The 16,159-nt window shown below is 38.3% G+C and overlaps 1 protein-coding gene across 11 annotated transcripts in view; it reads left to right on the top strand.

Annotated features, from left to right (window-relative positions):
* The window catches only part of PAM (peptidylglycine alpha-amidating monooxygenase), a 265,501-nt gene that overhangs the window by 171,461 nt on the left and 77,881 nt on the right, over positions 1 to 16,159 (top strand). For all 11 annotated transcript variants that reach the window (XM_014466930.2, XM_023749648.1, XM_023749643.1 and 8 more), the window contains 2 exons: positions 347 to 432; positions 1,762 to 1,845. In XM_014466930.2, the coding sequence (XP_014322416.1) occupies positions 347 to 432; positions 1,762 to 1,845 (170 nt within the window). The remainder of the gene's footprint in view (positions 1 to 346; positions 433 to 1,761; positions 1,846 to 16,159) is intronic.

Genomic DNA, 16,159 nt, shown 5'->3' with positions numbered 1-16,159 from the left:
TTCAGACTCTCTATGTGATGCTTATTTTTTCTGCCTGATTACTTCGTGTACATTCCACATATGAACATACTGAATTAGAAATTGTATATCTACCTCACAGGATTGTCTTACATCAGGCAACAAACAAACAAAAAAAAAATCTTTTACATGTGCTTTTATTTTCACATTGAAAATATTCTTTGCTTCAGTCTTCATTAGGCTCTTAAGGCTGATAGGACTACAATGAAAATATATTGATGTAGTATTTTACTTTGTGTTTATACATTTTCTCTTATCCCCCCATCACAGTGATTGATTTATGCATTTTACTATTGGAATCTTTATTTATAGCTACTTTTCCTTTCAGGTTTTGTGATGAAGGAACCTGTATAGATAAAGCCAACATCCTGTATGCCTGGGCAAGAAATGCTCCCCCTACCAGACTCCCCAAAGGTACATCTGGAGCCTCTTGGACAGTCTTACAATAAGCTGCTTGATTTCTGATTCCAAAGTACTTTTTGTTATATGTCCTTTCCAACAGTTGTGGACAATGTTCCGTTCTGCAGTTCCACACTAAAAAAGTACCAGTATGGCTTGCTTTGTATTGAAAAGGTTTCATTTAGGGAGTTACTCTTTTTCCCTGTAATTTGCCCACATGACAGTTTAGATAGAAAACAACCAAGTTCACCTCAAGACACCTTTGGCCTCGGGCACATTGGTTCTGGCCAGCAGGAGAGGTTCAGGGGCCCGGACAGCCAGGAATGAAATGAACTGCTGCTTCAGCAAACAGATTATTTTTATAGTCCTGGAACCTGGGTATTTAGTAGGATGCCAAACCTCACTGGCTTTCTGACCTCACCTCTAACTATTCATAGCTTCCAATGTGTGAGTGAATTACCAGACTCTCTTTTATTACCTGAATGTTTCTTAACATCAAAGCGAAAGCACCATTCCATTACAGAATAGGTCTGCCATGGTGGGGGTGGGGGGGAGCGCGGAAGGGGGCTTGGTCAGTACATAGTCCTCTCCTGCCTCAGTAACTCCTGTCAGCTCTAACTGGCGTCTGGTTTGCTTTGCTTCAGAATCCTCTCTATAGTTTGCCAGGCAGCCACCACCAAGCAGGTTTGGAAATTAATAAGGTTGTCCGTCATGAATTTGTTGACATTTTAAAGACCCATGAGTAGAGCAGAAAAAAAATATCTCTCCACCTCTCAATATTTTCTCTGTAGATAATTTTTAGCTAACTAGCAAACTCTATTAATAGTAAGACTATTAGGAACCCTTCAGAGTCCAGAAATTTATTGGCATACTAGAGTTTTTAATCTAGTTGGTAACAGTTTCCTCAATAACATTTTTGCAGATACCTGTTTTCATATGGAAAGAAAAGTAATTTCTCTGAGAGGCTCCTATATTCAGTCAGAAAATAAAAATGAATATGAATATATACAAAGTAAAATGTCTTGCATAATCAAGGAAAGAATTTTGTTTCACTTTATTCTGTTTCTTTCAAAATGAGCGAATTGTCCTCTTAAAGTGTGGGTGGTTACCCTGGTTCTGAGGAGGGAACTATGCACAGAATTCTATCAAAGCTTTGAGAAGGATTGAAAGGTTATATTAGAAGTTATCAGAAAATGCCTAGTTTATTTTCATTTTCATATTATAATTTCATGTGATATGCTATTTTATTTCCCTTTGGATTTCACAGATCAGTAACCTGAGATTAGCTTCATTTTAGGCTTCCATTTCTAAAATATTAATTTATCACCTTTTGTAAATCTTTAGGTGTTGGATTCAAAGTTGGAGGAGAGACTGGAAGTAAATACTTTGTACTACAAGTACACTATGGGGACATTAGTGCATTTAGAGGTAAGTTTTGAAATATTGGAACTAAGCACAACTTTCACTACTATATTGTTTAAAATATATATACTATTATCCACTTAATAAAAGGAAGACTTGACCACACCCTCGGGGCCCACTAGGAAACAACTGTTTTTGTTTCTTTTCATTTGGGACTGTTGGGAAAATTACTTTTATTTTGAAGGGGGTATTGTCTTATGCATCCCACTGTGCTTTCTTCTATGCTGACTTCAGGGTGCTTTGGCTTTTCAATGTATTATTTTATCTACCTGCTTCCATTAGGAGATTCCTTCCAAGCAGCATGGTCAGAGAGTATAGGGACTAGTAAATTATTTAATTCTGTAAGCAAGCCCTTGGGAGCGTCAGCAAGATTTGCAATACCAGGGAGGTTCTCAAACCCTCAGGCTCATGTCAGTGCCTTATCTGTAATCCACACATTCCACTTAATGAACTCATCTATTGACCACTGTATTTGTGCAGAAACCACCCACCCCTTAGACACTCGCTGCTGAGCACCTGTTGCTCTACCCGTGATTACTATGCACTTCATTGAAATGCTCCTTTTCTTGTTATAGAATCATTAACATGAGGAAGGGGCCCTGTTCCCAAGGCAACCGGGTCTGGTGCTTGTTATTTCTTTTGCTGTATTTAGTTAAACTTCAGCTGAATTCTAGGTTCACACTCCTTTGTTCATGGGAGTGTAAACATTGAGCAGGCTTCTCCTTGGCAAGTCAGTTTTCATACCGTCTTGCTGACTTATCCATATTTCCCCAATTCTCTATTTTAACATTACATTCCTATTAACTAACCAGATACATTTCCCTCTCTCGATATATTATCTTTCTGTCCCACATCTAAGTCTAGAAGTACATGTCCATCTACACCAGTGGTTCCCAAACTTATTTGGCCTACCGCCCCCTTTCCAGAAAAAATATTACTCAGCGCCCCCTGGAAATTAATTTTTTTAAAATTTTAATAGCAATTAAACAGAAAGATATATTTATTAATGTTTCTACCTTTTTCGTAAAATATAGTAAAGAAAGGTGTAAATTAGAAACATTGAAGTTTGAAATTATGAAACTATTTATTGAACTCAGAATAGAAAGGTAATACAAAAAAAGTTAAAACAAATGCACCTGTGGCCATCACCGCCCCCCTGGATCGCTGCAGTGCCCACCAGGGGGCAGTAGCGCCCACTTTGGGAATCACTGATCTACACCTACTAATGTCCCCTGGGGCCTTAGCTGGGACATTCCACAGATTCTCAGCATCCAGAACGGGGACAATAAATGTTATCTTCCTCTGGGAAAAGATGTTGGGAAGAATACTTTTATGTCATTGAAAAATTACAATTAGTACTTCAATTAGATGTATCATCAATTAAGCAAGCTCCTGTGGACCAGCCCATGAATCCAGCATCCAAAGAAAACGTGTTTTCCTATTAAAACATGCTTTGAGTTATATATAAATAGCTTTTCATTTTGGGAACAGAACCTAATCTTACATTGTTAACTGTAGTGCTAAGACAAGGTTTTGTTGAAAACAAAGGAATAATTAATGTTGTGTTTAAGGAACAAAGACAGAAATTATGTGCTCTAAAAATTCACTGTGTTGGTGTCAGAGTGCTGACTTCCAAAGCATTGACAATACTGTCATTTTTCTAAAAAGGCAAAGAAGGCTTTCCCTGACCACACAACTAACATATCCACACATGCTCCCCGCTCCCCGCTCTTCATCCCTCTATAGGACCCCTAGACTTTCCTTTTCAACCTAATTCCTCTTAGCTTTGTAGTCCTAGCAGATACTGCATTGATGCTCTGGGGAAATGGATGATATATACGATTTCTTAAAATATATTACTGTAAGAATTCAATTTAACTTAATTTATTACTGATGAGGAATTTGGGCCTGGGGATTATTATGCTAAGCGAAATAAACCAGTCAGAAAAAGACAAATACCATATGATCTTACTAATATGTGCACTCTAATAATAAAATAAACTGATGAACAAAATAGAAACAGAGGCATGGATACATGGAACAGACTGACAGAGGTCAGAGGGGGTGGAGGGACTGGAAAAAAGATGGTGAAGAGATTAGCCAAAGAACATAAATACATAGCCTGTGTTGACACAGACAACAGTGTGGTGAAGGCCAGGGGAGGGAGAGGGTTGGGTGGAGGTGGGCAAAGTGGGGGGAAATGGGACATCTCTAACAGTGTCAACAATATTTTTTTTAAAAAGGAATTTGTAATTTGTTTAATCTAGGTGTAATTAAAAAGTATTGATAGTTACTAGTAAATATATAAAAGATTGATGCGAAACTTGTATATTAATTTTTATTTTTCACTTTTTTGAGAGTCATTTTTGTGAAAGAAGGTATGAGGTAGAAGGATTACTGGTGCTGTAATTCATAGACCTTATTGTAATATAATGAAAATATAAACAATTTTTGTTCATGTAACACTTAGTTGTATTAGGTGTTATTTGTGCCTTAAGTGATACATGTCTTAGAATAGTAAATAAACACATAGGAAAATATCAAATCTCACTAAAACAATGAGAGATCATTTTACATTTATTAAATTAGGGGTGAGTGGAGATTGAATTCTAAATCCTAGGACTGCCAGGGTTTGGATGAATCTGGTACAGTTTGGGGAGCTTTATAAATTAGTGCAGTGTTTTGAAATGCAACTTTAGTGTATTATATACATTTTACATAGAACATTAAAATCTTGCCCTAGGCTTTTATTCTAAAGAAATAATTTTTTTTCTTTTCCTAAAAAATCATCTACCTAACCATGCACCATTAACTATTAATATGAAAAACCAGAAGTTAACAAATATCCCTTAATAGGGGACTAGTTAAATAAATGTTATAACAACAAAAATAGCTAAGCATAAAGTTTTATATAGACTACATAAAAATATATGTATGCTTATATGTTTGCAAGGATTATAAAGAAGAAGGAAGAACAGGGAACAGTTAATAAACATGAAAGACAGGATGGTGTGGATTTTTTCCCCCTTCAGAATGTTTTAACATCATATTTTTAAATTCCTCAAGTAGAAGCACTATGCTAAGTCCCTCAGTACCTGCCAGTGAGTGTATGCATTCCCTCCCCCCACTCTCCTGACAGAGAAGAGTTCATGTAAATCTCTAGATGCCTGATTTGATTTATGAAAGGAGTGACTTGTACTTTTAAAAGTTTCTACACTGTGATTGTACACTTGCCCCCAGATGGCACCTAGAAGTGGAAAATAATTATATCATCATATCGTCTAATGATTAAAAATACATCATAGGTGTTATATATGTATTATACACTCATATATAATCATATTAGTATCAATGAAGATTTGAACTTAACCTTGTTCAGACTATTGATGATGACATACATTGTGCATCAGAAGCAGACTAAGGCTGTGTGGACATTACTGCACTCTTCTGAAAAGTGGGGAGTATTTTGCGTAAGGGTATGAGCCTTTTTCCATACAGGGAAGGTTTTAGACAGGGGACATGTCTAGGACTTTTATTTAATGAAGCACCAACATTGAAGGTAAAATTTCTTCTAAAATTTGTTGGACTGTGGTCAAGTATCGGGGAGAATATAACCTGAAGCCAAGTGGGTATGATCTCTATTAGTAGGAAAAAATTGGGTGTGAGTTCTGTGGGATAACATGCCGTGTTTGTTTTGTTTGGGTTTGTGTTTGTTTGGGAAATTGCACAGAATGTGAAGCTGTGAAAACATCATTTATAAGTAGCCAACTTTATTAAATGCCATGTCAGTCGGAGTGTCAGACCTGTGCTGGGTATACTAATCTTCCTGCCCACGGGTGTTTAGTATATTCCAGCAGGGGAAGGAAAAACAAAAACAGAGTTTATAGGCAATTGTAGAAATGCATTCCAGGCCTGGAGGCTGTGGAAAGGCAGTGGACGGGTCTGCCCGGAAGGGAAGGGGCCCGTCATCTGTGAAAGGCGTCTTAGAGGATGGAACCAGAGCAAGGATTTGAATAGTGAACAGGAGCCCCCTGTAGACAGGGGAAGGAGAAGACACAATCCAGACAAAGGTAAAGGCATTGTGTAGACACAGGAGAGTGAAAAGCCTCATGTCCACAAGGAACTGGTGGTCATTTGGCGTTACTATGCAACGCAAAGGGGGAAGTGGCAAGAAATGAGAAGAGAGGTGAACGGTGGGGACCAGACCATAAAGATTCTTGTTCAGACCTGATTCTGAAGGCACTGAATGTTTATTAGCCAAGCAATAACCCAATCAGATTTCCACTTCAGTCCTAGTCTTGAGGGCATGGAAATGTTCCTACTGGCTTTACGAAGAAAGGACCGGGGCTCCAGGAGGCCATGGTGAGCCAGGACTGGGGCCCTGGAAGGCCAGCATTCTATTTTTAAATGTAGACTTTCTATAAATTAATATTCTGTGGAAAACAGAATGTAATCTAATTAGAAATGAGAGTCCCATATAGGCAATAGCATAGTACAGGGGTTAGATGATTCAACCAGATGGGCTGGCAATGACACTTGCTGATTTTGTTACCCTCACCAAGTTTCTAAACCTCCCTGCTCACCTCATCTATAATGTGGGATCATAATGGTTCTTAAAAAGGTACCTGTAAGTACTCAGTAAATGTTAACTAGTGTCATTATAGTCCCTGTGAAAGACTTAAGGGAACATAAATTCTCCCTAAATGCATAGTCATCATAGTTGCCCATAATATGAAGAGTATATTGGTTACCTTTTAAGGGTATTGTAATTTCTCATTATGTTTAGACAGGACTGTGTTCACGTCTGTCCCATTGCTGGTAGAAGTTGCCTAGTTTTGGTCTGTGTGTCCTGTTCTCCGCAGCAGTTTTGTTATTCGTAGTTCAGAATAACAAAGAAACTACAAGATCAAGTTCCTCTACTTAAGGAGATTAGAATAGTGGGAACTAGAGATTCCTCTTGGTCCTTTTTTTCTTTCTATGTTTTTTCAATAATCTTGTTCCAAAGAGACAATTCTGAGATTGCTGCAAAAGTTTTCCACATTTCTTCAGGATGTTTGGCCCGGGGAAATCTTAAGAAAACTCTTGGCCTCTCCTTTCCAGAGTGCCTGGCATTAGCTCACTGGTCTCCAACAGTAACTCATTATCAAACCGGAAATCAGGTTGGAACTGAAGTTGGAACCAATGTTCTTAAAATTCCCGTGTGCATAGGCTCTGACTCTCTTTGGGTTGGCAAAATGTCCATGCTGCTTACTATCCTTAAGCCTCGGTTATGCATAGGAAAACTAACAGGTGTTCCTTGTGAAGGATACAGACCACACACACACACATATAAATTTTAACATGTGCCTAGGAGTACATAGCTATAAGATGTATTTCCCTTAGATTGGGTGTTTAATATTTGTATTTTAAATGAGAGGGATGATAATTGGGGATTGTTTTCAACTCTCCTTTATGTGAGTTCTAAGAAGCTTCATCTTCAGATTGCTGGGGTTATGTATATATATAAAAGTCTAAGTGACCATTATGACGAACGACCAGAACAACTGGTTGACCAGTCGCTATGACGCGCACTGACCACCAGGGGGCATACACTCAAAGCAGGAGCTGCCCTCTGGTGGTCAGTGTGTTCCCACAGACAACGTCCCACAGCTGGCCAACCTCCCTGAGCCCCCCCCCCCCAAACCCTCCCCCTGGCTGGCAGACCTTGATCGGGACTGGGTGAGGTGGCCCCAATTGGCCCTGATTGCTGGCCAGGCCTAGGGACCCCACCCATACAGGAATTCGTGCACTGAGCCTCTACGTTAGTATAAACTATATCATGAAATTCTAATTAGAACCCTTAAACAACAAATCATTTTCCATAGTCAAGTTTTCCAGAAAGGTGAGGTTTTTTTAAGTACTATAATTTTAAAACATTTTGGGCATAAATCTTTCCTAAATATAGTATATGCTTTATGAAATTAAAATAGTTGGTATATTTTAAATGCCTACAGCTGTGCCCAACATAGTGGTTGATGAATTGTCAATCTACCACTTCATCTTAATTCAAACAGAGCACTGCATGGAAGGAGGCAAAGAAGAATAAGAACGGATTCTGCCTTCTTAGCTCACTGTCCAATGGGAGCAAATGGGAACAAATAAAACAATAACTGTAATCACATGAGCCAGTACACACTCAGTGCAGTGGGAGAGGGGGTTGAAAGCAGGCAAGACCACCCGAGTTGAGAAAGAGACTTCCTGTTGCCAGATTGATTTCCTATAGGCATCCTTCTCCCTGGTTCTACATTGATGCCTTAGATGCAGAATCTAGGTAGCTATGTTTCTTATATGGTTTGTAAATTTTTAAAAAGCAGAGTCTGAATTGAAGCCCTAAAAGGGGACATTTTGAATAATGAAATCTTGGAACACTAGTGCCTGCCCTTGGTGACAGATTTGAATTCTCCTTGCCCTCTCTGTGGTTTCATCATGGCTTCTCTGTAGCTTAGGCCCAGACGGGTGGGTGTTACTGGACACGGAACCTGCATTCAGGCACGCACACTCCACACTCGTGTGCACATATACACAGCGGGAGTTCCTGTCACACCACGGCTGAAGGAGTAGTAGGGGAACCCAAGGGACTGGAAACAGTGGCAGGCAGGAGGCAAAGCAGGAGTCCAGAGGAATCCTCATTCCCCTGCACCTCTGCCTTACAAGACGACCGCCAGGAAGCTATTGGAAAAGCTTCGAAATTGTGAGCCCAGGAGAAATCCCTTGCTAATGCATTTTTGAACAAGGTGGAGCATAGATCAGTGGCAGGGCAGCTACACTTAAAATTATTTCATTCCAGGATAAAGCAGACTCCTGCGACTGCCGTGTAAGCATTAGAGTGCTCTTGACTCCTTGCTACCTGATTGCTGAGATAGCGGGAAACCGTGGAAGATTGCTCCCCATTGCTCCCACTGTTGTCCTTTCTAAATTTGTCTAGCAGCTTCCCCCTGCCTGCTTTCCAGTGAGATAGACGAGCCTGCTTTTTCTCTGCAAAGTGACAGATACTCTGCATCAGGGTACTTAAACCCGTGTATTTTCAAGCATTCTGGATTACTTTTCATACCTGAGAATTTCCTTTGAAATTACAGATGTGGAGGGTGTTGTTAAAGCTTCCCCACCCCCAGGGAGATGCCTGAAAGCCATTGAGTCTCTGCACTGGGAGGCATGGATGGCACCTTTCTCGCACTCAGCCTGCACTCAGCCTGGCCTTCCCTGAGTGGGACCCTGGCATGCATGTGGTCCGGCACGCCTAATCTTTTTTATTCTAGGGCACACATCGTGTTTCCAAGTTCACAACAGCAGGGCCAGCCACCTGCTTAAGCAAGCCGCATCCTCAGTAAATACAGACATGTGGTTCCAGGAAGGGTGCACTTTACCTGTTTCCCTTTTCTCTCCCAAGGCCATTCATATGGAACCTGTGCCATTCAGCCGGTCTGCTTTCTTCCCTCCCCAACTCTCACTTCTTAGTTCACTAATAGCCCTTTATAAGCAGTACGAACTTTTATTTAAATACTTTGGACCAGATGTTGTTTAGTATTTAGAACTTACCACCTTTTTGAAAGTACTCAAGTGCATAATTTTTATATTACATTGAGGGTCTGAGGCACCTTCTCTGATCAAATACACTAATATTCACCTATAGCAAAATGTTCAAATAGTTACACTATCATGGATAAATGGACCATAAATAGCATTTCATTCATTTAGGTCAGATTTTTCAGTCAAACTTCTTTATGAAAAAACTGTAGGCTTTTCAGCTTTCAGAATTGCAAATAGTTCGAGTATTAGAACAAAGAAACCTATTCCTTGATACATGATATATCAGTTAAAATACTAACACAGTTTGGAGGATGTGCTGGGCCAGCTCAGCCAAGGGTTAGGTGAGCCTGAGGGGGGGCAGCGAAGAATGTAGAAAAGACAAAGAGAATAAGCTGGGTCTAGGTAGATCTTCCTGTGCCTGGCTGAGGCCACAGAGAGAGATCCAGATGGCAAACTGAGCCTTTATTTTATAGCCAGAGGTAAACAAGGTAGTGGTCACCATAGTTACAATGTTCTTGTGAGTTTCACTTGTTTTGGCAGCACTTGCTGTATCTCCCTCAGCCCATTAGCTACCCAGATAAGATCTAGGGAGCTGATAAGGTCAAGCCTAATTATGCTAAGAGGGCTGTGCCCTCTAAATTGGGACTTGTTTGTGGTTTTGCCAACAGGTCAGTCCCAGGCTTAACCCGATAGCCGCTCCCTACAGGAGGACTCTGGATAAATTGCAATATTTTCCCATTAAAATAGTCTCTCAAACTTTATTTTGCAACTTTTGAGAAAATGCTAAAAATAAAAGTAAAATATCACTCATACTGCCTTACTATTTAAAAAATCTATAATATGAGGTGATAGTTGCACATGTCTGTAGATCAGTGATGGCGAACCTTTTGAGCTCGGCGTGTCAGCATTTTGAACAACCCTAACTTAACTCTGGTGCCGTGTCACATATAGAAATTTTTTGATATTTGCAACCATAGTAAAACAAAGACTTATATTTTTTATATTTATTTTATATATTTAAATGCCATTTAACAAAGAAAAATCAACCAAAAAAATGAGTTCACGTGTCACCTCTGACATGGGTGTCATAGGTTCGCCATCACTGCTGTAGATAATAAAGACCATTGAATTGTATGTACACTTTAAAGAGGTGAATTGTATGGTATGTGAATTATATCTCTTCAGTCCTATCTCCCTTTTCCACCCATTTCCACCTCCAAATAACTACCATTTATGTCTGCCAATTTTTCATATGCTTATCCCAACATTTCTCTACATGCAGAAACCTCAGACTTGTATACAGGAACTTTTTTCTTTTTTTGGAAAAAGATAAGACCAAACTCGCCACAGATCTGCACCTGCTGTTGTTTTTAATTTACTGTACCCTGGACTTATTTCTAAGGCAGCACACGTAAAGCTCTTTCATTATTTTTAACAGTTGCCTAGTATTCTGTTGTACAGATGTACTGTAATTTATAGATCCTGTTTCCTATTAAAGATGTTTAAGTCCTGAGTTTTTTGCTATCACAAGCAATGTTGCAATGAATGTTAACATTAGAAATGTTTTAGGTAACTATGTATTGCTACTGCAGGATAGATTTCTAGAAATGAGATTTTGGGGTCTTTTAAACTTTAACAGATTCCACCAAACATGACAAAACAGTTTTTCCAAATTACAATCTATAGTGAATAAATGAGACCCATATTCTTACCTGTACCAGATGTTTTCATACTTGAAAACGTTTGCCCAGTGTTTGCTTAAACAGAGACACTCCTTTTATTTCATTAAAGGATTTGAATTAATTGAAAGGTCTGAGTAGAATTACCTCAAAAGTACATAGTCTAGGTCAGGATTTCTCAAACTCTGACCTGAGAACTACCTGCACCAGAATCTCCTTGAGGTGCTTTTTAAAATGAAAACTGCTGGTTGCAACCAGACCTACTGAATTAGATGCACAATAAGTAGAGTCTAGGCAGTGGCATACAGGAGCTGCCTCATATTGACTCACAGGAGCCAATTGTTAATTTTCAGAAGCCTTATGAACTGATTGTTTTTCCCCCTTTATTTTATTTTATTTTATTTTATTTTATTTTATTTTATTTTATTTTATTATTTTTATTTCCATCACCATTTATCCTTCATATACCCTCTCCCACTTCCACCAACCCCCTACCTCTCACAGTCACCACATTGAGCTGATTGTTCATTGTAGCCATAATTAAAAATAAAGGCAATGAATACTCAAAGTCAATATCCAATTATTTTATTACATTTTACTATTATTTATCTTCTTGAGGGTTTTTACATCTATTGTGTCTCTATGGTGAAAATATTATAAAATGATGTGCTAACTGTTCATCTCTTCCTAGCCCACTGTTCAGTGATGTCATATTGATAGCTTGAAATCAATCAGGGTGGGAAAAATGATACCATGGGAATTGGCAAATGCTGCAAATCAGTGCTTGATAAACTATTTCATTGGTTGTTTAGATTTAAGAAAGGGAAAAGATGTCAGTAATGCAGATGATTGTGAATAGCCAAAACATTTGAGGAAATATTCTTCTAGTATTTAGAAATTGTACCCAATACAGCAAGGATTCTGCTCACATCAGTGATGAGCAAATGCACTTCCAACATGTCTTTATGGTTTTAATAAACAAGAATATCCACAAACATTTTTGTCTTAACCACTCACTCATCAATTCCAACCATAGAAAACAAGTTTTTTAAAATTCTGTGATATTCAATTGGTTATATGTAATCTATCCTATCTAATAATAGACAAACAGGGTAATTGACTGTACCTTCGCTACACCTCCCATTGGCTAATCAGCTCGATATGCAAATTAACTGCCAACAAAGATGGCGGTTAATTTGAATACGTAGGCTCCAAGCAGTGGAGCAAAGACTGAAGGTGAGCCGGAGCCGCAAGGACGGAAGACGGAAGGCAGCTCCGGCCAGGGCGAAGGCCTGGGTCCCGGGTGCCGGAGGAAAACCAGTGCCGGCAGCCAGGAAAAGGGAAGGCCTATTGCACGAATCTCTTTGTGCAACAGTACTCTAGTATATATATAAAAGCCTAAGTGACCATTACAACAGGCCAGTAGCTATGACATGCAATGACCACCAGGGGGCAGACGCTCAGTGCAGGAACTGCCCCCTGGTGGTCAGTGTGCTCCCACAGCCAACCTCCTACGGTCCCTCCCCCCAGCCAGCCAGCCCTGATTGGCCCCAATTACCAGCCAGGTGAGGGACCCCACCCGTGCACAAATTTGTGTACCAGGCCTCTAGTTTCTAATAATGAACATTACATATTTTATTATTTTAAAATTTTTTATATTAATAAAAATATAATAAATGTACATATATATACACACATAGGCATATTTTTTCAGAGAGCCAGTGCACACTGCTGAGCCCAGGATTCTGAAATTTTAACAAGCTCCCCAGTTGATTTTTATGCAAACCAAAGTTTGACAACTGAAACTCAAATTGTCCTAGTAAGCATTGAAGTTACTTCTGCATTTTTCCCCTTTGGTAAAGGTATGTCAGGGCAATCTTCTGAGACTTGAGATAGGAGCAGAATCATTTGCACTTACCAAAATAAGTATAATTAAATCTCCATTCTCTTAAGAAAGGGGGAGCTTTGAAATAAGAAAATGCATTTAATTACTATCTGGTTATTCTAGCACTTTATTTTACTTAGAGATGTGAAGAAGGGTTTATTTTTATTCTTTTTCACAAAATTTGGTCTTTGGGTTTTAACGTGCTATAATAGAAGCCACTTACAATGCATATATGACTTTCTTGGACACCCCCTCCCTATATACAGGTGTGCAAATGTTCTTTTTACACTTACCCTTGATAAACCTTTTTGAAGAATGAGCAAAAATAATATTATAGCCTTCATTTTTTACATTTTTTTCTTTTTAAGTGGAATGTATGGGTGACAGGGACTAGAAAGTGAAAAGCAGAAACCACCAGACCAACTCTGAGATTAAATGATTGGCAAGAAGGTAACATTAGGTGCATGAAATTCCATAGCCTCGTAGGCCCTTCCAAATATAGGGGAAAGATGGAAACGTGGCTGAAAAGACATTTTGAAAAGAAAGCAATGTTTCTTTTATTTTCTCCTGAAAAGAAAAGAGTAAAAACTATAGATCTTAGGTGTCGTAAGCTAATTCGTTTTAAAGCACTTGCTTTTATAGCACCAGAGATTGAGTCTTCAGGCTGATTGCACGAGAACCCAACTGGAAGGGATTATCTAGCCTGGCCCCTCTAGTTTACAGAATGGAAATCGATGCTTAGAAAGGTTAAATGACTTGCCTAAGGTGGTGTAGTTACTAGACCAATGCTATTATAAACTAAACGAATTTAATTTGTGTTGGATTTCTAGTTTGTATATGTGCCAAAGTTCATGTCCTAACAATATAAAACAAGTGATGGAGTCGGTGTTTGTGGAAGTCATTTGAACCACTGGGAATGGAGAGGAATGGATTTATTCATGCACAATAGAATAAATATGAATAAAGACTGGGGTCGTTTACCTTATCTCATTTATGCCTTTTCATTCTGATGTATGAAGTAATCCACTTCCTTTATCATGTAGGGATATTTCTAAATCTGGTTGCTTGATAATCCCACTGATTTTAGAAGAATTGTAATTGGATGTTCTTCATGTTCTTCTCTAACCTTCATTATACACAAGCAGCTTGATGTGAGTCGTGGGAATGATTTTAGAACTATTCTGTACCTCTCAAATGATCCAAAAGGAGCTTATTATGTTGAAGTATTCTTTTGCTCTTGCCACTCTCTTCACATAAATATGAGTGCAGTGCCCTGATTCTCTAGCTCCCTGCATTTCAACTTTGCTAATCATCTTCAGTATGGAAAACTAATGATCCTTATTCTCATGCCTTCCATGGGACACCTGTTTATTTTAATACCAAAATATGGTCATTAAGTATCAGGAATTATGTTTTTATTCATTTGGTTATGAGAAGATATGCAAAGCACTACAGTATTCTTTTTTAAAGAATATATTCAGAATGTTTTTATCCTTTAACATGTTTTTAAAGCAATTTAACATTGAATAATATAATATTTCATTTAAGTGATGAATTTTTTAGGGAAAAATTTCCCTAATGCCATTTCGTCTTTTTAGACTTTATGGCTTTTTGAGAAAGCCTTATACTTTACCTTCATGTACCCCTTTGTAACTCATGCTTATTAAATAATTCATAATTAACTCCTATTTTGAAGCTGGTCAGGGCTACACAATCATCAAGTAATTAATGCTATTTAAATTAATAGCAGACAACATTTTATTTTTCACCAAAAGAAGTTGAGAAATCAAGTTACTAGTCCATTGTCTCATAAAAATTAGGAGATGTAATCAAATTTCTGTGAAATCTAGTTTAGAGCACTGGCAGCACTATCCATGGCTTCCCCGCACCCCTCCCCACATACTCTACACATACTCTGCCTGCTTTCCTACCCCTCACCCTGTCTACTCCCTGCTCCCCTCGTTGCCTGGCATGTTTACGCATGTGTTGTAGGAACTCCAGTAAAAGATGGAAGTCATTAGAGAAAAATGCTAGGATTTGCACACTCCATTGTCTATTTACTATTAATTCCTTTTTATGTAAGTTGATTGACTTACTTGTAACATGGAAAAGATACCCTAAATAAGTACATGACCAAAAGAGCATTTGCTGAAAACCATTGAAATAACACCTAATGAAATTTACAAAATAATATGTTAGAAAGATAAAATTCAACTTTTTCTGGGCCTGGAAGATACCCTCTACTCTCCCTGCTTCTGCCAACAGAAACTGTATTCTTTTCTTCATCCAATTTGGAAACTCTTCACCTTGCTCTTCGTTTCTGTTCTTTAATTCTTCTTTTCTCCGTCTTTGAAAACTTACACGTCTTTCTTCTCGTAGGGATATTTCTTCTCCCCCACACTTTTCTAGCCCCATTTCTTCACAAGTATTCCTTACCCTGTATAGCAAACTTAACTATAATGCACCACCTACTAATAATAACTAGTAACTGAAAGGAAAGAGAAATCTAATTAGTACCCACAGGCCCTTCTACACTGAACCTTTATCTTACAGTATAAGCCTTGCTTACTATCTGAGGGAATTTTAAGAGATAATGTGGCTCACCTGGGGGTTTCAGTGTTTCTCCATTAATACCAGTAGAGTAATGACACCTAGCATTTTATATGACTTTTCAGCTCAGAATTGCTTTATAAGTGTTACTTTCTGAATCCTCATACCACACTACAACATAAATATCTTGAATGACTGCAAATTAATGTTAAAACAAATATATGAGCTATCATGTTCAAAGTGTGTTCCCTAATTAATGCCAAGGATGCATGCATGCATAATTATATGTAAATTATATGCTTTGGATTTTTTTTTCATTGGAAAATCAAACACAATACACAATAGTATTTTAAGTTGCTGAAGATAATTGGGTTGAAAATGTGGCCACTGATTTTAGGGTGACTTTCAAAAATCATATTCCAGTTAAGTTACAGCTTTTGCAGAAGATAAACTTACTATTTTCAAAACAAAATAGAATGGTGTTGCCCCTAGGTATCCTCTATTTATCACTGCTGAGCTTTTAGAGGTCAAGTTAAATAAGAGAGGGAGAACACGTTGCACAAAATAGTTGAGAATTTGTAAGGGTGTGAAAGAAGGTAAATCATGCATATATATATGTTTATGTTTATATATATATATA

This window comes from Myotis lucifugus, unplaced genomic scaffold (genome assembly GCF_000147115.1).
Source record: "Myotis lucifugus unplaced genomic scaffold, Myoluc2.0 scaffold_0, whole genome shotgun sequence".
NCBI lineage: Eukaryota > Metazoa > Chordata > Mammalia > Chiroptera > Vespertilionidae > Myotis > Myotis lucifugus.
This window is presented reverse-complemented; position numbering and strand designations above follow the sequence as displayed.